The sequence below is a fragment of the Hylobates moloch genome, unplaced genomic scaffold (genome assembly GCF_009828535.3).
Source record: "Hylobates moloch isolate HMO894 unplaced genomic scaffold, HMol_V3 SCAFFOLD_2, whole genome shotgun sequence".
NCBI classification, from domain to species: Eukaryota; Metazoa; Chordata; class Mammalia; order Primates; family Hylobatidae; genus Hylobates; species Hylobates moloch.
This window is the reverse complement of record NW_026652277.1, coordinates 139,068,942-139,091,532: the sequence shown is the minus strand read 5'-3', so window position 1 is coordinate 139,091,532 and position 22,591 is coordinate 139,068,942. Positions and strand designations below refer to the sequence as shown.

The window sequence follows — 22,591 nt, the reverse complement described above, 5'->3', positions numbered from 1 at the left end:
TAGAAAAAAAATTATTGCATTTTCTTGGGAAATATAGGTAAGAAATCTGGCAAAAGGAGAATGGAAAAAGTGAATGTTGTTTTACTCAATTTGGTAAAGTTTTTCAATGTAAATGTGAAGAATTTCAAATAATCAGTTACTACTGACGAATAATCAGACACATTGCTGTATATTTTAATTGAGCTGCTTCTGAAATGTGGTGAGCTCCACTCCACATGTCTTTCTTTATTAACAAACAGCTGTCTTTTTAGGTTTTAATGTCCCTCTTTGAAGAATATTTTGTAAAAGATATTTTGCATTCATTTGGTAATAGTGTCATTGGTACCAAATTTTTATTTTTTCTCACTAAATTACTTCTAAAGTAACAAGGTTAGTCAAATGTATGCATAGTATATTTGGTGAGAAAAATGTCAAAGTATATGAAAACACTATTATATAAAAAACATTTTAATATTAACATCACTACCATTAAGTAGTGGGCAATTGAAACTTAGTAAGGTCAGGTGTTTTGCCTAAGGTTGTAAGATTGGTCAGTGTAAACTTCAGAATTTAAACCTGACGCAAACCTGCTTCATAGATTATTAAAAGAAGTATAACAATTATAAGCTTGTTTATTCCTTGTACTGACTATATCTTTTAAAAAACTAGAGGCCAGGCATGGTGGCTTACGCCTGTAATCCCAGCACTTTGGGAGGCTGAGGCGAGTGGATCACGAGGTCAGGAGATCGAGACCATCCTGGCTAACACGGTGAAACCCCGTCTCTACTAAAAAAAAAAAAAAAAAAATTAGCCAGGCGTGGTGGCGGGCACCTGTAGTCCTCGCTACTCAGTAGGCTGAGGCGGGAGAATGGCATGAACCTGGGAGGCAGAGCTTGCAGTGAGCCGAGATCGCGCCACTGCACTCCAGCCTGGGTGACAGAGCAAGACTCCGTCTCAAAAAATAAATAAATAAAAATAAAAAATAAAAAATAAAAAACTAGAAAAACTAGTTATTAGAAAAATTTTAAATGAATAGTGAATACTAATAGACTTTAATTAAAATAGAAATAAGTGGAAGTTATATTTATTGTAACCTATGTCAGTCAAAGCTATATTATTCCTGTTATAGTCTTGATATTTTAAGCACAATTGGAATATGTGAAATCTGAAAATGTTAACAGCCTGCTTAAAGATCTGAAAGGATAGGACCTAAATTGTAGCAGAATTGATTTAAATTAAACCTAGTAAGGATATTTTAAAATAAGTTATTAAGCATGATATAGATTTTTCAGAGAGCTTTTGTATTTCTTGAATAGAAATTTTACACATATAGGACATTCATAGTATCTTTAGTGGTTGGAATTTTGTAATTCTTGGGGAGAGAGGCTATTGAAAGGCCAGACTAGCATCGTGCAGGCCATATTTGGTCTGTGGACATGTTTACTTTGACTACATTTAAAAAAAGAAGAAAAACACCATTTAAAAATTGAGAGATAATGTATAAAAATCAGTTTTCTAGCTTTTCTTAAAACGTTAAAAGTTAACACCAGGCTCATATTTCTTAAAGACAAGTTGCTGGAACTATGTAGAAGCTTTGCCTTTAGTTGGGGCATGTCTTCATTTCACCACAACCTCTATCCATTCTCTCTCATACATGGCTTGCTTTCCTTTACCAGACTACTCTCTGTAGCATCTGAGTTTGCACTCCCTGGGATAAGTATAAGGGCCTTTTGAAAGTCTTCCTGAGGCATCCAGGGCTTTTATACAAAATAACTAGAATATATTATATCTCCAGATTATTTTCTAAAAATGATGCAATGAGAACATTTGATTAAAAAATCAGTAGTACTATCAATCTTTGGGATTAGATATAGATTTCATAAGAGCTAGTATGTAGCACCAATACTATCAGGATTACAATGTGGGAAACACAGTACTTAATTTTGTAGAACTGTATTTTTCCCTGCTCCATTGCAATAATAATTTTCTTTTTTTAGATTCAAGGGATTAATGCCTAGGTTTGTTACATGGGTATATTGCGTGATGCTGAGGTTTAGGCTTCTATTGATCGTGTCACCTAAATAGTGAACACAGTATTTTGATAGGTAGTTTTTTTAACTCTTGCTCCCTCCCTGTCTCCCATCTTTTGGAGTCCTGGTGTCTGTTGTTCCCATTGTTGCAACAATATTTTCTATCCTGGGGCACCATTATAGAATATCAGCTTCATTTAGTATTTTATGGGGTACTGCCATGAATTCTGATGGTAAAAGAAACAACATAAAATTAATTGTTGGATGAGAATTTAAAGTCTTGAGGTACTTTTACCGAAAGAGTAGAAGGCCAACTTGAAGAAATGACTCTGTTCATTAATTTGGGATTGGAGGCTCTCAAAGTTTCTCAATGGTCCCTGAGTCAGTAGAATACCTTTAGCTATGGGCAGCCTGGCAGTCCTTTCATTGTAAAGGACCTTGCCACTCCTGGAGATTTTTTATTTTTTTTCCTAGAAGATTCTTTTGAAAGGAGCAGTAACCTCTTTTTTTTTTTTTTTTTTTTTTGAGACACAGTCTTGCTCTGTCGCCCAGGCGCTGGAGTGCAGTGGCGCAATCTCGGCTCACTGCAAGCTCCGCCTCCCGGGTTCACGCCATTCTCCTGCCTCAGCCTCTCTGAGTAGCTGGGACTACAGGCGCCCGCCACCACGCCCGGCTAATTTTTTTTTATATTTTTAGTAGAGATGGGGTTTCACTGTGGTCTCGATCTCCAGACCTCGTGATCCGCCCGCCTCAGCCTCCCAAAGTGCTGGGATTACAAGCGTGAGCCACCGTGCCCAGCCTAAGAGCAGTAACCTCTTAAGACAAGATTTAACCTGAGGGTCCTTGGGTTCATTTAATTTAGAACTTGGAGTAAAACCCGGAAGCATTTTGAATGAGTCTTCTGGAGATATTACTGTGGTCATAGGTAAAAATTAAGTCACTAGAAAAAAGCATGAGGTTATTCAAATTTCCACAGAGTAGATTTAAAAGTTTTCCAGACATGAAGTCCTTGCCCACGCCTATGTCCTGAATGGTATTACCTAGGCTTTCTTCTAGGGTTTTTATGGTTTTAGGTCTAACATGTAAGTCTTTAATCCATCTTGAATTAATTTTTGTATAAGGTGTAAGGAAGGTATCCAGTTTCAGCTTTCTACATATGGCTAGCCAGTTTTCCCAGCACCATTTATTAAATAGGGAATCCTTTCCCCATTGCTTGTTTTTGTCAGGTTTGTCAAAGATCAGATAGTTGTAGATATGCAGCATTATTTCTCAGGGCTCTGTTCTGTTCCATTGATCTATGTCTCTGTTGTGGTACCAGTACCACGCTGTTTTGGTTACTGTAGCCTTGTAGTATAGTTTGAAGTCAGGTAGCGTGATGCCTCCAGCTTTGTTCTTCTGGCTTAGGATTGACTTGGCGATGCAGGCTCTTTTTTGGTTCCATATGAACTTTAAAGTAGTTTTTTCCAATTCTGTGAAGAAAGTCATTGGTAGCTTGATGGAGATGGCATTGAATCTATAAATTACTTTGGGCAGTATGGCCATTTTCATGATATTGATTCTTCCAACCCATGAGCATGGAATGTTTTTCCATTTGTTTGTATCCTCTTTTATTTCATTGAGCAGTGGTTTGTAGTTCTCCTTGAAGAGGTCCTTCACATCCCTTGTAAGTTGTATTCCTAGGTATTTTATTCTCTTTGAAGCAATTGTGAATGGGAGTTCACTCATGATTTGGCTCTCTGTTTGTCTGTTATTGGTGTATAAGAATGCTTGTGATTTTTGTACATTGATTTTGTATCCTGAGACTTTGCTGAACTTGCTAATCAGCTTAAGGAGATTTTGGGCTGAGACAATGGGGTTTTCTAGATATACAATCATGTCGTCTGCAAACAGGGACGATTTGACTTCCTCTTTTCCTAATTTAATACCCTTTATTTCCTTCTCCTGCCTGATTGCCCTGGCCAGAACTTCCAGCACTATGTTGAATAGGAGTGGTGAGAGAGGGCATCCCTGTCTTGTGCCAGTTTTCAAAGGGAATGCTTCCAGTTTTTGCCCATTCAATATGATATTGGCTGTGGGTTTGTCATAGATAGCTCTTATTATTTCGAGATACGTCCCATCAATACCTAATTTATTGAGAGTTTTTAGCATGAAGGGTTGTTGAATTTTGTCGAAGGCCTTTTCTGCATCTATTGAGATAATCATGTGGTTTTTGTCTTTGGTTCTGTTTATATGCTGGATTACATTTATTGATTTTCATATATTGAACCAGCCTTGCATCCCAGGGATGAAGCCCACTTGATCATGGTGGATAAGCTTTTTGATGTGCTGCTGGATTTGGTTTGCCAGTATTTTATTGAGGATTTTTACATCAATGTTCATCACGGATATTGGTCTGAAATTCTCTTTTTTGGTTATGTCTCTGCCAGGCTTTGGTATCAAGACGATGCTGGCCTCATAAAATGTGTTAGGGAGGATTCCCTCTTTTTCTATCGATTGGAATAGTTAGAGAAGGAATGGTACCAGTTCCTCCTTGTACCTCTGGTAGAATTCGGCTGTGAATCCATCAGGTCCTGGACTCTTTTTGGTTGGTAAGCTGTTGATTATTGCCACAATTTCAGAGCCTGTTATTGGTCTATTCAGAGATTCAACTTCTTCCTGGTTTAGTCTTGGGAGGGTGTATTTGTCGAGGAATTTATCCATTTCTTCTAGATTTTCTAGTTTATTTGCGTAGAGGTGTTTGTAGTATTCTCTGATGGTAGATTGTATTTCTGTGGGATCGGTGGTGATAACCCCTTTTTCATTTTTTATTGCATCTATTTGATTCTTCTCTCTTTTCTTCTTTATTAGTCTTGCTAGCGGTCTATCAATTTTGTTGATCTTTTCAAAAAACTAGCTCCTGGATTCATTAATTTTTTGAAGAGTTTTTTGTGTCTCTATTTCCTTCAATTCTGCAATGGCGACAAAAGCCAAAATTGACAAATGGGATCTAATTAAACTAAAGAGCTTCTGCACAGCAAAAGAAACTACCATCAGAGTGAACAGACAACCTACAGAATGGGAGAAAATTTTTTCAACCTACTCATCTAACAAAGGGCTAATATCCAGAATCTACAATGAACTCAAACAAATTTACAAGAGAAAAACAAACAACCCCATCAAAAAGTGGGCAAAGGAGATGAACAGACACTTCTCAAAAGAAGATGTTTATGCAGCCAAAAAACACATGCAAAAATGCTCATCATCACTGGCCATCAGAGAAATGCAAATCAAAACCACAATGAGATACCATCTCACACCAGTTAGAATGGCAATCATTAAAAAGTCAGGAAACAACAGGTGCTGGAGAGGATGTGGAGAAATAGGAACACTTTTACACCGTTGGTGGGACTGTAAACTCGTTCAACCATTGTGGAAGTCAGTGTGGCAATTCCTCAGGGGTGTAGAACTAGAAATACCATTTGACCCAGCCATCCCATTACTGGGTATATACCCAAAGGACCATAAATCATGCTGCTATAAAGACACACGCACACGTATGTTTGTTGCAGCACTATTCACAATAGCAAAGACTTGGAACCAACCCAAATGTCCAACAACGATAGACTGGATAAAGAAAATGTGGCACATATACACCATGGAATACTATGCAGCCATAAAAAAATGATGAGTTCATGTCCTTTGTAGGGACATGGATGAAACTGGAAACCATCATTCTCAACAAACTATCGCAAGGACAAAAAACCAAACACTGCATGTTCTCACTCATAGGTGGGAATTGAACAATGAGAACTCATGGACACAGGAAGGGGAACATCACACTCCGGGGACTGTTGTGGGGTGGAGGGAGGGGGGAGGGACAGCATTAGGGGATATACCTAATGCTAAATGAAGAGTTAATGGGTGCAGCAAACCAACATGGCATGTGGATACATAGGTAACAAACCTGCACATTGTGCACATGTACCCTAAAACCTAAAGTATAATAATAAAAAAAAAAGTTTTCCAGGATATTTGCTGTTTACAGCAATGGTGGAGATTTTTTAAAACATGAATTTTATTTTTAAATGACAAATTTTTAAATTTTTATTTAAAATGACAAATAATAATTGAACGTATTTATGGAGTACATAGTGATGTTTCCATACATGTATAGTGGTCAGATCAAGGTAATTAGTGTATTCATCATCTCAGACATTTATCATTTCTTTCAATTCAGTATCTTCCTTCTAGGTATTTGAAACTGTGTAATGTATTATTGTTACTATGGTCATCCTACCCTAGAATAGAACACTAGAACTTACTCCTCCTGTCTAGCTGTATCCCTTCCTTCTCTATAGGGATTTTTTTGATGTGTCTTTTATTTTAGAATTGTGTGTTTTTTTTTTTTAGCTTTATTGACTACATTTTGTTAATGTGCTTGTGTTAAATTTCCTCACGGCCTCAATTACAGATACATCCTTTGTGTTGCTTACAGATTGGGCTTTATAACAAAGCATACCCAAGAGTTATACTTCTTATTGTGGTTTTGATTTGCATTTCTCTAATGACCAGTGATAATGAGCATTTTTTCCTGTTTGTTGGCTGCGTAAATGTCTTCTTTTCAGAAGTGTCTGTTCATATGCTTCACCCACTTTTTGATGGAGTTGTGTTTTTCTTGTAAATTTGTTTAAATTCTTTGTAGATTCTGGATATTAGCCCTTAGTCAGATGAATAGATTGCAAAATTTTTCTCCCATTCTGTAGGTTGCCTGTTCACTCTGGTGATAGTTTCTTTTGCTATGCAGAAGCTCTTTAGTTTAATTAGATCCCATTTGTCAGTTTTGTCTTTTGTTGCCATTGCTTTTGGTGTTTTAGTCATGAAGTCTTTGCCCCTGCCTATGTCCTGAATGATATTGCCCAAGTTTTCTTTTAGGGTTTTTATGGTTTTAGGTGTTATGTTTAAGTCTTTAATTCATCTTGAGTTAATTTTTGTATAAGGCATAAGGAAGGGATCCAGTTTCAGCTTTCTGCATATGGCTAGCCAGTTTTCCCAACACCATTTATTAAATAGGGAATCCTCTCCCCATTGCTTTTGTCAGGTTTGTCAAGGATCAGATGGTTTTACATGTGTGGCATTATTTCTGAGGCCTCTGTTCTGTTCCATTGGTCTATATGTCTGTTTTGGTACCAGTACCATGCTGTTTTGGTTAGCCTTGTGGTATAGTTTGAAGTCAGGTAGCTTGATGCCTCCAGCTTTGTTCTTTTTGGAAAGCAGTGATACTTTTATGGAATTGAAATATCAGATGTTCTGATTCTTGATTCATTGGGTTCCTGGTTGTGACGCATGGTTGTGGTGGAGAACAAAGAGCTTTTTATTTATTTATTTTTTTTGAAACGGAGTCTTGCTCTGTCACCCGGGCTGGAGTGTAATGGCACAATCTCGGCTCACTGCGACTTCCACCTTTTGGGCTCAAGCGATTCTCCTGCCTCAGCCTCCCAAGTAGCTGGGATTATAAGCATGTGCCACCATGCCCAGCTAATTTTTTTGTATTTTTAGTAGAGATGGGGTTTCACCGTGTTGCCCAGGCTGGTCTTGAACTCCTGACCTCAGGTGATCCACCTGACTCAGCCTCCCAAAGTGCTGGGATTACAGGCGTGAGCCACTGTGCCCAGCCCAAAGAGCTTTTTTGACTTACCTCATCATGCACATCTGCCACATCTGTCTCAGAGCCAACTGTGTGTAGAAGCAGTATGGGCGTTGTCAGATATTACAAAATTGAGGACATATTTAAAGGGTTCTCTTGAAACCTTAATTTTTGATTTTTTTCTTACCAATGTGATTTCACTGTTTTGTATGGAATGTGCAAAGATTTGGTTTATAATTAGACATACACAAATGAAATAATGAATAAATATTTAGTATGGATACGAAGTTTCCATGTATATGGGAAGATCTTCAAATAATATAAGGCGATGATGAATTACCAAAAGAAGCGCAGACTATTTACATGATGATTAGAGGCTGTTTTCTATGATATATGACTCAGTAAACTTTGGGTTTTGTTTTTCTTGGACTGTATTTCTGAAAATTAATGTTTGCTATTTCAATCTAATGTTATAAGACATTAGATTTACAAAATAGCTTCGTCTTCCTCTTCTGCTATTCTTAATACTTATTCCCTTAAAGCATAGAATTTACTATCTAAACATCGAATATAAATATTGAACATTTTAAAGGAAATTCAATCAATAATTAAAATATTTAAGTAAATTATACTTTTAAATTTAATATGCTAGTTATAATTTTGGGGGAATAAAATGTAATTTTTGTTGCAAAATGAAAGAAATTGAAATAATATACAAATTGGTAAAGATATGAGTATTACATTTATTTATTTCCCTTTTCACTCAATTTACAACTACAAAATATAACACTTCTGATATTTTTACATCTTTGGGACTCCGGGATTATGGGATTAACATGGGCTTTGGAGTAAAGTGAATGAATTAGTAGCCTATGAATTTAAGAAGGTTTTTTCATGTTTTGAATCTGTGTCCTCATCTATTTTACCTATCATATGGTAAATAAAATAATATCAATAAAGTGCTTAGCACAGAGTTTAGCATGGTAGTTACTTACAAGTTAGTTTATCACCTTTTTTTTTTTTTTTGAGATGGAGTCTTGCTCTGTCACCAAGCTGGAGTGCAGTGGCGCAATCTTGGCTCACTGCAACCTCCGCCTCCCGGGTTCAAGTGATTCTCCTGCCTCAGTCTCCCAAGCAACTGGGACTACAGGCACATGCCACCATGCCCAGCTAATTTTTGTATTTTTAGTAGAAATGGGATTTCGCCATACTGGCCAGGATGGTCTCGATCTCCTGACCTCGTGATCTGCCCACCTTGGCCTCTCAAAGTGCTGGGATCACAGGCGTGAGTCACTGCACCCGGCCAGTTTATCACTTTCTCATGTGAAGATCAACATGGTTCGAGGTTTGTTGGGAATTTTGAATGTAGCCTCGTTTAAGTAGAGGTACTCTTATAAAGAGATTTGATTGATTAGGTATTTAAAGTCCAGGCCAAGGAAGCAGTATTTGACCATGAAAGATAATAGGCAGCCAGTTGTTTTAAATTCAGCAAATATTTATTGAGGCATTATGTGCATGCATGACATGGTATGAGGTATTGGTATGAGTAAAATGGCTCTAGCTCTGACTGAAATAATAAAATAAGTTCTTTCGGAAGGCTAATATGACTACAGTGTTTGGGATGAATATGAGAGGGAAGAAAATATGAGAGGAGAGAGGGAAGTGAGAAGTTAAACAAGAAGGCTGCTGTAGTAATCTCTGTTTGAAGTGATATGGCTTTGTACTGATTGATAGAGAAAAAAGGGAGGCAGTGATGAAAGCCAGGGATGTACAGGAACATTAACACATGTTGGTGACTGCATGGATATGATCGAGTGGATGGGCAAGGGGTGCAGAAGATGCAGACATTAAAGAGCATTCTATGTTGTCAAGTTTGGGAGTATTGACAAATAATGCTGTTAGTGCCAAAAATGTGGTGGGTAGTTGGAAAGAGGAGAGTGCTTTTTGCTGTACACTTTCTTTTTTTTTTTCTTCTTTTCATTCCTCTTCTCTTTTTCTTATAGGCAAATTATAGGAAGGATAAGAGGCCATATATGGGGGGTGTAATTATAGCATAATGTCATCAGAAATTTGTTAATAGACATTACATGAACAAGGAATTAACAACTAAAACAAACATTTAGGAAAGATAAGCAAATTCAAATTCACAGCCACTGATGTAGAAAATGAAGAGATAAACCTTTCCCCAATGCTGTATTTCATCCTAACAGGTATTTATAAAGTGTCTACTATGTACAAGATATTGCAGGCGATAGATAAGTGGATTTGTTCTGTTGTCAAGTCTGTCAACAATGTAGAAATCTGGGTGTAGAGGTGGTCAGGAATGAAGCAGGGGATAACGCAGGTCATATAACTGCATCCAAGAAAATGTTTTGCATGCTAATAGAGAAGGACAGAGTACTTTTGGGTCTTAGGTGAGAAAGGGTATCAGTTGTTGAGAAACAAGGAAAGCTTTTATCAGAAGGTAGCATTTTAGGCTGTAGAAGACAATCTATAGGAGGGCTGGTAAAACACTCTAAGTGGGTGAGATAATGTTTTCAAAGGTATTGGGAATAAACGTCACATGGAGAGTTGGGCATGTGTAAGGTAGTAATGGGACATAGATCTAGTAGGATAAATTGGAATCTATGAGGGCTTTAAATACCAATGGCAAAGTGTGTCTTGAATTTAATAATAGTGATAATCTTAGTAACATAAGAACTGTTTAGGTGGAAATTACATCAGTTACTACTTTCAAAATGTACACAAAACTCTTCTGATGATGGAAGTTAACTTTTTCCAATTTCTTATTTCATGATTACTATATTCTAGATGATTTTCCTCATCAGCTTGAATAACTGAAAATCCTTAACAACTGCTTTTCATACTCTTCACTGTCACATGTTAAAGATAGGAGCATAAAAAAGAAATGTGAAGAGACTTCTAACCTGCTAAAGTTTGGGCTGCTTCTGAAATTTGTTTTTCCCTACTGTGGTAATCTTTAAATGATGATTTTTGCCAAGTGTCTCAGAAAAAAAAAAGCCAAAAATTTGTAGATTAGCTTGATGATTTGTGATGAATGACTAATTTAATCCTAGTTTAAGGTGAGAAATCTTAATATGTTACCTTTCTGTGTTGATTTTTTTTTCTGAATATGCTTATGATATTTACCACATTTATTTTCTAAATATTTGTTTCAGCTATGAATTTGTGAAATACCTCAGACAGCATATAGGCAACACTTTGGGTTCTATGATTGAAGAAGAAATGGAAAAATGCACATCTGATCGGAATCAGGGTGAAGAATGCGGCTATGATACAGTTGTACAGCAGGTCACTAAAAGAACTCAGAAATCTAAAGAGTGAGTATGGCCATAATAATATCTTCAAATAACCTCCTTCAATAAGACCTCTTGACAGCACCCTTATCTCTGTCCCTCACAGTCTATTTCCCTCATAGCAGCCAGAATGATTCTTTAAAACAATGAGTCAGATCATGACACCCTTTCACCCAGACTCTCCAAAGGCTTCCCATCTCCTTTTGAGTAAAACCCAGAATTCTTTTTGTAGCCAACGAGGCCTACCATGGGCCTTCTGCTCCCTCTCCTACCCTATTTCTTACCATTTTCTCCCTCATACTGCTCTAGCCACTGTGGTCTTGCCTGCTGTTTTTCCTAAATATTTGCATAACTTGCTCCTTCAGTTTTTTTGGGGTCTAGGTTAATTGATATAAACAGTTAAGTTCCTACAGTATATTTCTGGTCAAAGAAACATCACCAAACTTCTAAATAAAGATAAAAACACTTCTAATACTAAACATTGAAATAAGTGTGAGCTATATATACGTTTAAGAAAGATTAATAAGAGCAAGATAATTATTTAACTGGAATAATTATTCCACTTCAGAGTTGCTGGTAGCCTATCCTGCCTGGCATCTCAGGGTACAAGGTGGGAACCAGCCCTGGGCAGGATGCCATCATCAATTTTTTTTTCTTGTCAATGTTATAATGAAAAGATGTTGAATTACATGATGTCATTTGAAAACTTGCTGTGGTTCATATTTCCAGTATCGGAGACGTTTGAATATATACCTGAGCTTATATTACTGACTGTATTTTAAAGTATTAAATCTAATTTACTTTTAATTAGTTACACTTTAAAAAATTATTTTGGACAAGAGCTCTTCCTCTTTGGGACAACTGATTGTATTATTTAAATTAATATGTTAGTAATTGACAAAGTGACATCATACAGCTATTTTAGTAAATTTAGCAAGTTCGATGCACTAGTCCATATCAAGCATAAGTTATAGAGGCTAAGATTTCTTATTTCTTGATTTGGAGAAAACCAAAAATAGAATCACCTTTATCTTTGGATAATATAATTCCTAGTAAGTCTGTTTCTAGCAGTATCATTAAACTTAATTCTAGAAGGAATACTAAAATACTTTATTAGACAGTTAATGAAAGTATTTTCATGGTAAGAGCAGGATTTTATATGGTACTGCTAGGAAATTACTTTTTATCTCTACTTAAGCTATTTGATTTTCCTGTGTTTCAGTTCATCCATGTGTTAAAATTAATACAGTAATAATTACCTCACAAAGATTTTAAATGACTCAGTAAATGTTTATTTTCCACTTTATGAACCATGGATGAAAGATTTTACATTGTATAGCTTTTTTTTTTCCAGTTTTTTTTCTTTTTTTTTTGGTGATTCTTTAGAAATCACTTAGGGCTAATGTAGCAACACTACATCTGTAAACAGCATTTCAATTGTTATAATTATAAAGTATTTTTGTAATTAAACGTTTTTATATTTATTTTTTAAACAGATGTTTGCACACAGAAGAATTCATTTGTAGGATCTATATAATATACACTATTCCTCATATAATGAGTGGAAATACTTACTCTGTAGAATTTCATAGTTAATTGATGTGGTTTTTATTCACTATTTCTTAGAGCTTTTTCTTTCTGTAGTCTTTAAAACTTGCAAAGCATGAAGGAATCTACTCAATGGTGTTTATATTCTATTTTATATCTTTTTTTCTTAGTCTTTTCAAAACTGCAATGGCTGCTAGTGAGTTTTAGTTCATTTAACTCTTGATATTGATGATATGACATTATTTTTTTATTTCCTTTTTAGAATTATTAGCTACTGCCTGTGGCCGTTTTGTTAGTATTTCTTACAGCACAATTTATGCTGATCTTTTCTAAAAGGTCTGTTGGAAACATTCATGTTCAAAGCGAAACTTATAGATTTTCTATGGATTTTAAGTACCATTTTCCCTACCCTGTGTATCATTAAGATTTACTTTTATACTTCTTTATTAAATCACCAGATTATAAGTTTTAAGGGGATAGGGACTTCATGTTGTTCACACGGCTTTACCTAGCTGCAAAGGAGGCTGGGGAGTGTAGTTTAGTCCTGTGACCAGCTAGAATTCAATCACCGTGGAAGGAGAGAACAGCTTTTGGTGGATGTGTATTGATTGCTGCCAGGGCACTGTTTTGTTTCCCTGTTTTTTGCTGTGCAGAATCTATAGAGACAGAAGCTGGGCCTCCAGGCTCAGTTATCCTTACCTATACTTTGCAAATTAGTGTGTGTATCTCAGGACTTCTTTTTGTTCTTTATGTCCCTTTACATCAAACTGGGATATTCCTCGGACTCTGTTACCTTTATTGAGTTATCTTCTGTATGTTTCTCCCCCTAGCGGTTCCTAATTTATTTCCATCTGCTTTCAGTATTTTTGTGTTTTCTCGTAATTTCTGGTACTTAAAGAAATATGTTAAATACATATATTTTAGAACTTATAGTTCTATATGATATACATATTAAATATTACATTTAAATATATTAATATATTTTAAATTATGTAGAAATTATGTCTAACAAAATTTTAAAATATATTTTATACTTTTTATATAAAATCTCAGTCTATGATTTCTATTCAGATTTCCCAGCAGGTTTGATTTCTCTTTTGAGAGATAAACTGCCTTTTCTTCTTTTGATTTATAGAATTGCAATGACCCATTATCCAGAACTATACAGAAAAGGACATTTCTGTACATATTTTCCTAGTGTATTTTCATTATTTTAATGATAATAAATACATGTATATATGTATATATACACACACACACTATACAGGTATTTATTATCATTTTGGATATATATGTGTATATATACACATACACATATGTTTATTTCTTGCTATAGTCATATGAAATAGGTTAGCTAGATTGTATTTTTAATCTCATTTTATAGTTGAGGAAATTGAAACTTATTTATGATGACAGAGCTGGCTGGTAAAATAGTCAGGATCCCCATTCAAGTTTTCTAATTTCAAATTTTGTAATTTATTCACTATTTTTACTTACATCTTTATGCCTTTTTTGTTTTAAATGTAGAAACTTCAGTGGTTCAGGTCACATATGCCTCATTTGTAAAATAAAGAGCTAGGCTATATTTATGGTTCTTTCTAGCTCTAAAATTCTATTCTTAGTGCCTGTGAGGATTTTGGTCTCATATTCATATGGATGCTTGAGAGTCTGAACTTACAAAGTACAGAAATTTGATACCAGTTCTTTTTGAGATTTTTAGACCTACCAAAAGAGATTTTAAATATTATCCAATTCACACTCTTAATGATTTCAGGAATCTTTTTCCTAACATCCTGAGAGTGGGTTTCCCCGCCTCTTTTTGAAAGGACACATTGATAGCTTAACTCTTATATAGGTCTTGGGAGTATACAAGAGCTCTCAGTTGTGGCTATGGGTGTCTATAAAGTATGGGCAAGGGAGAAGAGAAGGGAAGAAAATAAAGGATGAGAGGGGTGGAGAAAGAGATAGATATAAGATAAGAGGATGAAGGTGATGTGTAAAATAGCCTGGGTTTTGGTAGTATAATATTAATAGTTGACTTTGTTGCTAGCAATTGGAATCCATGCCATTGAAACCTGTTGCCTTAGGTTCTTTTAATTTTACTACCTTGATCCATGTAGCCATGAAAAAACCCAGGAAATAACATACTTTTTGAATTCCTTTTAATTTTTATTGCTGTTTTGTGAATTCTGTTCTACCACTTCTTCTTTAACAAAAATTGAGTTCGATTTTTCTCTTTAGCATTGTGTTCTTAAAGGGACTTCCCTTTTTATAGAAAAAAAATTAGATAATTTAACTAGTTGACTGTTTTAATTTCTGATCGTCTTTCTCTTATTAAGACTACCTTGAATTTAAAGGTACAAAGAAATGATGCATTACCTGAAGAACATTATGATAGCTGTGGTCGAGTCTATGATTAACAAGTTTGAAGAAGATGAGACACAAAATCAAGAAAGGCAGAAAAATATCCAAAAGGAGAAAAGCCGTAGTTACCGCACAGACAATTGCTCTGATAGTGATTCATCATTCAATCAGGTGTGTTGTTTAGTTTTGCATTTATGTCTTGAAATGCTGTTTAATAATAATTAGCTTCAATAAATTATTTCTTAGCCATATTTTTCCTGCCTTCTTAAGATTCAGAAGAAAAATAAACAATAAAATTAAATAACCTAATATTAAATATTTAGTCCATGAAATAACATCTTATAGAATTATGTTCGGTGAGTAGCTACATTATATCTGAGACAATTCTTGGTGATATGAGGAAATGAATGTATGTTGGAATTAAAAAAAATAATGCGTTGAACCAAATCTGCTTAAGCTCTAATTAAAACATCTTATTCCCAGTTAATCTACATTAAAATTTAACTAAAATAGAGATTAGGTGTGATGATAAAACATTTCCTTTATACATTCTCTGGAGGTGAAAGTTGTTGTGAGTTGTTAGTTTTAAAACATTAAGCTTTTTTTAATGTCAAGAGATTTGAGATACTACATTTACTACTACCAGTTTATAGGAACCCTTGTCATTTGGCTACAGCAAAATTAAGAGAAAGATGGGCCAGTGGCTGGATTGGCCCTAATAGAAGACAAGGAAAACTAGCTAGACTAGAGCCTATGCATGTGCCATGAACTTGTATACAGAGGCTATCAGGCCAAAAGAAGCCTGTCTGTCCCTAGTGTCGATCTCACCTGGCATTTTTAGTCAAACATTTTTCACCTAATTAGTTATACCACAGGGACATAACTATAAAATAGATCCTAACCATATACCAAGAAGGGATTTGAGGAGTTTGGGTGAAAACATGAACAAATACATACATTGGTCAAGTTGGGACTGCATGATTGAAGGAAAAATGGTTTCGGAAATATTGGAAGCGTAACTTAAAGGTTGCTGTGCATTGCCACCATTGCATCATTTAGCAGGAGAGAGTATGCTGAGTAGTGAACTTTACAAGTCAAATTGATTACCTGATGTGATGGAGGACATGACAAAGATTGTGAATTTTCTTCATGCTGTAACCCTTAATCATTTCTTGTTGAGGAACTGTGTGGAAAAAGGTGGGGTATAGGGATTTTAGTGTAATACAGTCAGATGGCTTGTTTAGTAAGTTTATTGAGTTGCTTCTTCAAATCAAGGACTTTCTGGACTTAAAAGGCACAGAAAACCCAATTTTATGACTCTGGGGGCTCACAAGATTATATGCTCGTACTTATTTGCTGAACCACCTGAATACATTGAAATTGAAACATAAGAAAAATAATGGAGCATTTGTTCTAAGAAGCACAGGTATTCAGATCTAAATAGAACTGATTTCATAGCTGGCAGTTAAGACCTTGCCGAATTCCAAATGCTGAATTATTTCCAGTCATTAAAATGATAGATTTTTGAAAAATGCCAAGCTTTGGTAGAAATGGGGTCATAATTTTAGAAGATGTTCTTGTTTTTTATCTTGTTTTGTTTCAGTTCTTGAGGAGGAATCATGCTTTAAGTTTCCCTGGATTTCTTGGGGATGTCCACAGGGTATATATAAATTTTCAAGTGTCTACCCTATAAATATGACTTTGCTTTACAAGGTACTAATTGGGTTGAAAGTGAGCTCTGCCCATCAAGAAGGCATGGTATCCTTGGACTTTTGGGAAGAAACATATGAGTGCCAGACTATCCTGAAAGCTCTTTCAGTATGTCCAAGTTCTAGGAGATACTGTATATAACTTTGCTTATAGTGAAAAGAGACTCTCTTTCATATAGCTGACCAAAGAGAGGCTGAATATGTTCAGAATTGAAAAGATATTTAAAAATATATTAGTCATTCATTCCAATAAATATTGACAATCTTATTCATGCCTTCAAAATTGTTGTTTCTTGCTGTGGGGTGAAAAAAAAGGTCTGAATTTTCCTATGAATAACATTGTAAACAATGCTGATGTTACTGTTTTGATATTAGTGAAATACTTGCGTTTTGTGAATAGAATGGGCTTTAATTCATTGTTATTACTTAAAAAATTGCAGCCTGATTATATTTGGAGTTTTGACCCATTATTGAAAAACAAGAGACTGTTAGTGTAAGTGTGAGGATATTGAAGAACAAAGGGGAGATAGTAGTTATTACCATAGTTGCGAGCATTGCTATGAAAATATTTGGTATTGTGATTAAACCTGGAACAAGTCTCTGCAAAGTAATGCCAGAAAGATAGAAATAATAATACCAGCTATAATAATAATACCTGCCGTATACTGGTCCCTGTACTTAGCTTTATATTCACTGTAGGTATTATTAGTCCATTCTACAGAAAAAAGTGAGGCTTATAATAATAGTTAAGTAACTTACCCAAACTTGAATAGCTAGTGAGGGGGGGACTTTGAGTTTAAAACTAGACTCTCTCCCTGCAAAGAGAGTTATTTTTATTCTTTTCCCAGCTACCTGGAGACTGCTTGGGTGTAAGTTATGGTTCCACCGCTTACTAGCCATGTGGCCTTGGACAAATTTCTTAACTTCTTTGTGCTGTAGTGTTTCCATCTGTAAATGGGGATGAAAATACTACTTGCCGTATAGGGACGTTGAGAAGATTAACTGAGTTAATGTATGTCTTGTGCTTAGAACAGTGCCTGGCACACAGACACTGCTTTATACAGTTTTTGTATCAACAATATATAGCTTTTATTGTTGATATCTCTTAAAGGGAATGTTGAAATGGACACCATTCAGAGACACAGTCAAATAGAAAATTTCTCAGCTGTGGTCCTATATGATTTCAAACTGAACATCTCTGGGCCATTTTTAACTGCTTGGGAAATTAGAGGATTACCTCTGACGTACATTAAGCTTTCAGAATTTGTATCCTTTCCTCTTGCAGTTTTTCTGTCTTTCTCTTCCTCCGCAGTAATTAGTATAGTACAGCACGGGCATTGTGCTGTTTTATAGTGTGCAAGCTATTTTATAACCTTCCAAGGGAACTTCACCCCAGGGTGTATACCTTACGCAGAAGGTGAGTTTAGGATAATAGTCACCTATTACTCTTGCCTGACACAAACATGTTTAAAGCAGTCGCTGTTCCTTTGTTTTCCAAGCAACTTCTCCTTGAAACCCATCCTTTGGTACCTGTGGTACACAGAATAATGCTCCTCTCAAAGATGTCCATGTCCTAATCCCTAAAACTTGTGAACATGTCACATGACATGACAAAAGGGACTTTGCTGATGTGATTAAGTTAAGGACCTTCAGATTGCAGGATGATCTCGAGTTATCCAGGCAGGACCCATATCATCACAAGGGTCTATGTAAGAGAAACCCAGGAGGTTCAGAGTCAGAGAAGGTGCTGTGAAGGCTGACATAGAGGTTGTAGTGATGTGATTGCTGTTTTTGAAGATGGAAGTAGGCCATGAGCCAAGGAATGAGGGCGGCCTCTAGAAGCTGGAAAAGGCAAAGAAACAGATTCTCTCTTTCCTGGGAACAACCTGAGCTGTATTTTGTTGGTAGGCTTTATATTCTTCCAGTAAGAATTTTCTTGAGTAGGTTTTTTTTCCTTATTGGGTACATGGCCTTTCTCCTCTCATTCAGAGTATGTCCTTTCAATTATCCTAATTTATTTTATGCTATTAGTCTTCAAATCTTAATCAGAATATCTTGAGTTCAACAACTGTTTTCTGGCCTCTACTAAAATCTTCAAAACTCTACAATGCTCTTTTTGGTGAAGAATTCTGCTTTTAAGGATTTCATACTACTGCTGAGAAATGGCAAGACACTTATCTCTTTTTTTGGCAACATCACTCAGAGCAATGGGTTTAGCTAGATCCCAACCTGTACTTCAGAAGTTCCTCCATGTCTGGCTACCCTCACTTGATAAGATTTTAATTATTATTTGTTTTGTAAGCACAAAAAGATGGAGTCATAAAATCTTAAAAATCTCTGCAGAATTTCACTTCTGTAGAAGTGAAAGGGAAAGATAGCTAGGATTTTTAAAAGATGAACATAGCATTGATTCTGCAGCTGCCTAGAGTTAGGCCTGGGACAGGTGGATTGTTTGGAAGAGGAATGTGTAGGGGCAGATGTGAACTTATTTTTGCTTGCTGGCTTGTTTGTTTGGTAAAAATAAAAAAATCAGCCAGGTGTAGTGGTGCGCGCCTGTAGTTTCAGCTACTCGGGAGGCTGAGGCAGAAGAATCACTTGAACTCAGGTGGTGGAGGTTGCAGTGAGCCAAGATTGCACCACTGCACTCCAACCTGTGCGAGTGAGACAAAGTGAGGTGCCATCTCAAAAAAAAAAAAAAAAATTAAGGCCAGGCATGGTAGTTCATCCCTGTAATCCCAGCACTTTGGGAGAGCAAGGCAGGAGGATTGCTTGAGACCAGTCTGGGCAACATAGAGACAAGGTCTCTACACACACACACACACACACACACACACACACACACACACACACACACCACCTTAGCTTGGCATGGCATTGTGTGCCTGTATTCCCAGTGACGGGGAGCTAAGGCAGGAGGATTGCTTTGTTACGGGAAAAGTGGTCTTGACCCAGAACCCAAGAGGGAGTTCTTGGATTTTGTGCAGGAAGGAATTCAAGGCAGGTTGCAGAGTGCAGTGAGAGGAGATAGTTTATTGAAAGCTACTCAGTTACAGAGTAGGGAGTCCTCAGAAAGCAAGTGGAGGAATGCACTATCTTTTTTATAAGCTTTTCTTATATTGTCTATGTAAAGACTAAACTAAGCTGTGTCTACATGCAAGTGGGCTGACATCATGGCACAATTTATTATTCTTTTGATTTAAAGAAAACTATCCTTGACATTTTAGCATGTAAGTACATCAAAGCATAACTATAATTATCTTGATAGCATATATTGCTATGTGTACTGAGACATCTGGACTTTCTGTTGTAGGAATTTGCCTTTCAGGAATTACTAAGCTGGTTCCTTAGCTATAAGCATCTTAGGACCATGGATTGTGACTGGCAAGGAATGTGCCTTGTTAGTCTCAAGTTGGAGTTGACTTTAAAATGAGGTCACTGTGGCTCTCCTAGGCTCCTGCTTCCCTAATTGCATGAGCCCAGGAGTTCGAGGCCACATTGAACTATGATTATACTACTGCTGTCCAGCCTGGGCTGCAGCAAGACACCATCTTAAAAAAAGAATTAATAGACTTTTTTATTTTTAATGTAGCACTTAAAAAAATTAAGTTCTGGGATACATGTGCAGAACGTGCAGGTTAGTTACATAGGTATACATGTGCCATGGTGATTTGTTGTACCTATCAACCCATCATCTAGGTTTTAAGCCCTGCATGCATTCGGTATTTGTCCTAATGCTGTCCCTCCCCTTGCCCCTCACTCCCTGACAGGCCCCAGTGTGTGATGTTCCCCTCTCTGTGTCCATGTGTTCTCATTGTTCAACTCTGACTTATGAGTGAGAACATGCGGTGTTTGGTTTTCTGTTCCAAGACAGATGATGGCTTCCACCTTCATCCATGTCCCTGCAAAGGACATTAACTCATCCTTTTTTATGGCTGTGTTGTATTCCATGGTGTATGCGTGCCGCATTTTCTTTATCCAGCCTATCATTGATAGGCATTTGGGTTGGTTCCAAGTCTTTGCTGTTGTGAACAGTGCCACAATAAACATACATGTGCATGGGATTGCTGGGTCAAATGGTATTTCTGGTTCTAGATCTTTGAGGAATAGCCACACTGTCTTCTATGATGGTTGAACTAATTTACACTCCCACCAACATTGTAAAAGCATTCCTGTTTCTCCACAGCCTTGCCAGAATCCGTTGTTACCTTACTTTTTTTTTTTTTGAGGTGGAGTCTCACTCAGTTGCCAGGCTGGAGTGCAGTGGTGCGATTTTGGCTCACTGAAACCTCCGTTTCCTGGTTCAAGTGATTCTCCTGCCTCAGCCTCCTGAGTAGCTGAAACTACAGGCACGTGCCACTATGCCCAGGTAATTTTTGTATTTTTAGTAGAGACAGGGTTTCACCATGTTGGCCAGGATGGTCTCGATCTCTTGACCTTGTGATCCACCTGCCTTGGACTCCCAAAGTGCTGGGATCATGGGTGTGAGCCACCGTGCCCAGCCTACTATTATAATTTTTATTTTCAGATGATGTTTTAGATATTATGCATGTTTAAATTGCCTTTGGTAGGAAAAAGACCCTTTCTTTCTCCAAAATATCTTATTAATCTACTATAAACTTTTTTATAGATGGAAGTTTTTACTTCAGGATTCTTTTCACCGCAGAACTATGGAGAAAGGCTAAGGAAAATTATAGGAAAGATAGAGAACAAAACAGTGCAAACAGCACTATAGCTGTGCCTAGGGTACTATTGGTAGCTTTTTTTTACTTATTTGTTTTGTTTATCTGTCTGTTTCATTCATCTCACATTTCTGAGTATGCAGCATTTTGGCTTTGTGTCTTTTGAGTCTTATAATGTTATATATATTTTAATTGCTTGGCAAATAATAGTTTTCATATACATGAAGGTACACTGTTCTACTGGGAAATTCAGTTCCCATTTAAAAGCCTTGGGAAGAAAGATTCTGAGTTGCTGCCAAATCAAAATAGATCATCTCCTTCTCTTGTCTGGATTGTGTTTTGTGCTTGAAATTATATTGAAAAAATAACTTATAGCAACATTTCTAAAAGCCTTCTAAATAAATGAATGTCCTGTCAATTGTGTTACAGAGTTACAGATTTTGTCAAGGAAAATTACAATTGATTTTAGACCATTTGGATCCTGGGCAACCTAAAGAGGTAAGTTTCAAGTATAGCTGTCAAGTTCATGCAGATAACATATGTTTACCATATATGAGATTACAATCAGTAGCAACCAGGTTGTTTCCCTTGAGGCTAAGCCTTTATGATTATGGGCAATCCTGTAATGATATCCCTGGTAAACTTTCAAGTCCAGATGAAAAGTCACAGAGTAAGGGAGGCTTTCCTTAGAGAATTGTCGTGGTTTGAAAGAGGAAATTTTTATCTTCAGCATCAATTTCAAAGGGATAAAGTGATAGGCAGTTGTCCCCCAAACTGTTCTTTCACTGTTGTTTTATATGTAACATTGTAGTTAGTCATTTCTTAAGAAAAAAGATTTTTAATTCTTTTTTTACTTTCAGAAAATGTGAACAGCTTTTAAAAATAATTATTTTTAATGGTCAAATAAAAATTGTGTATATTCATCTTGTACATGTTTTGAAATATGTATACACTGAGGAATGGCTAAGTTGAGCTGCTCTAACACGCATTGGCTCACATACTTATCATTTTTGTGGTGAGAACATTTAAAATCTACTCTCTTAGCAGTTTTCAAGAACAAAACATTGTTTTAACATAGTCATCATGTCATCATGTTATACAGTAGATCTCTTGAATTTACTTCTCCTAACTGAAATTTTGTATCCTTTGACCAGCAGTTACCCATGCCCTCCGTAACTATCCGAGCAATTTTGACCCATTTATTTATTTTTTAGAAAAATTATATATATATTATACATATTTTATATATAATATGTATATTTTATGTATATATTATATATATTATATATTTTATGTATATATTATATATAATATATATTTTATGTATATAATATATAATATA

General features: G+C 36.1%; 1 protein-coding gene across 1 annotated transcript in view; it reads left to right on the top strand.

Annotated features, from left to right (window-relative positions):
• TBC1D32 (TBC1 domain family member 32) overlaps positions 1-22,591 on the top strand; it is a 274,963-nt gene that overhangs the window by 5,428 nt on the left and 246,944 nt on the right. Inside the window, exons 3-5 of the mRNA XM_058435533.1 lie at positions 10,812-10,973; positions 14,855-15,032; positions 21,679-21,747. Coding sequence (XP_058291516.1) covers positions 10,812-10,973; positions 14,855-15,032; positions 21,679-21,747 — 409 coding nt within the window. The remainder of the gene's footprint in view (positions 1-10,811; positions 10,974-14,854; positions 15,033-21,678; positions 21,748-22,591) is intronic.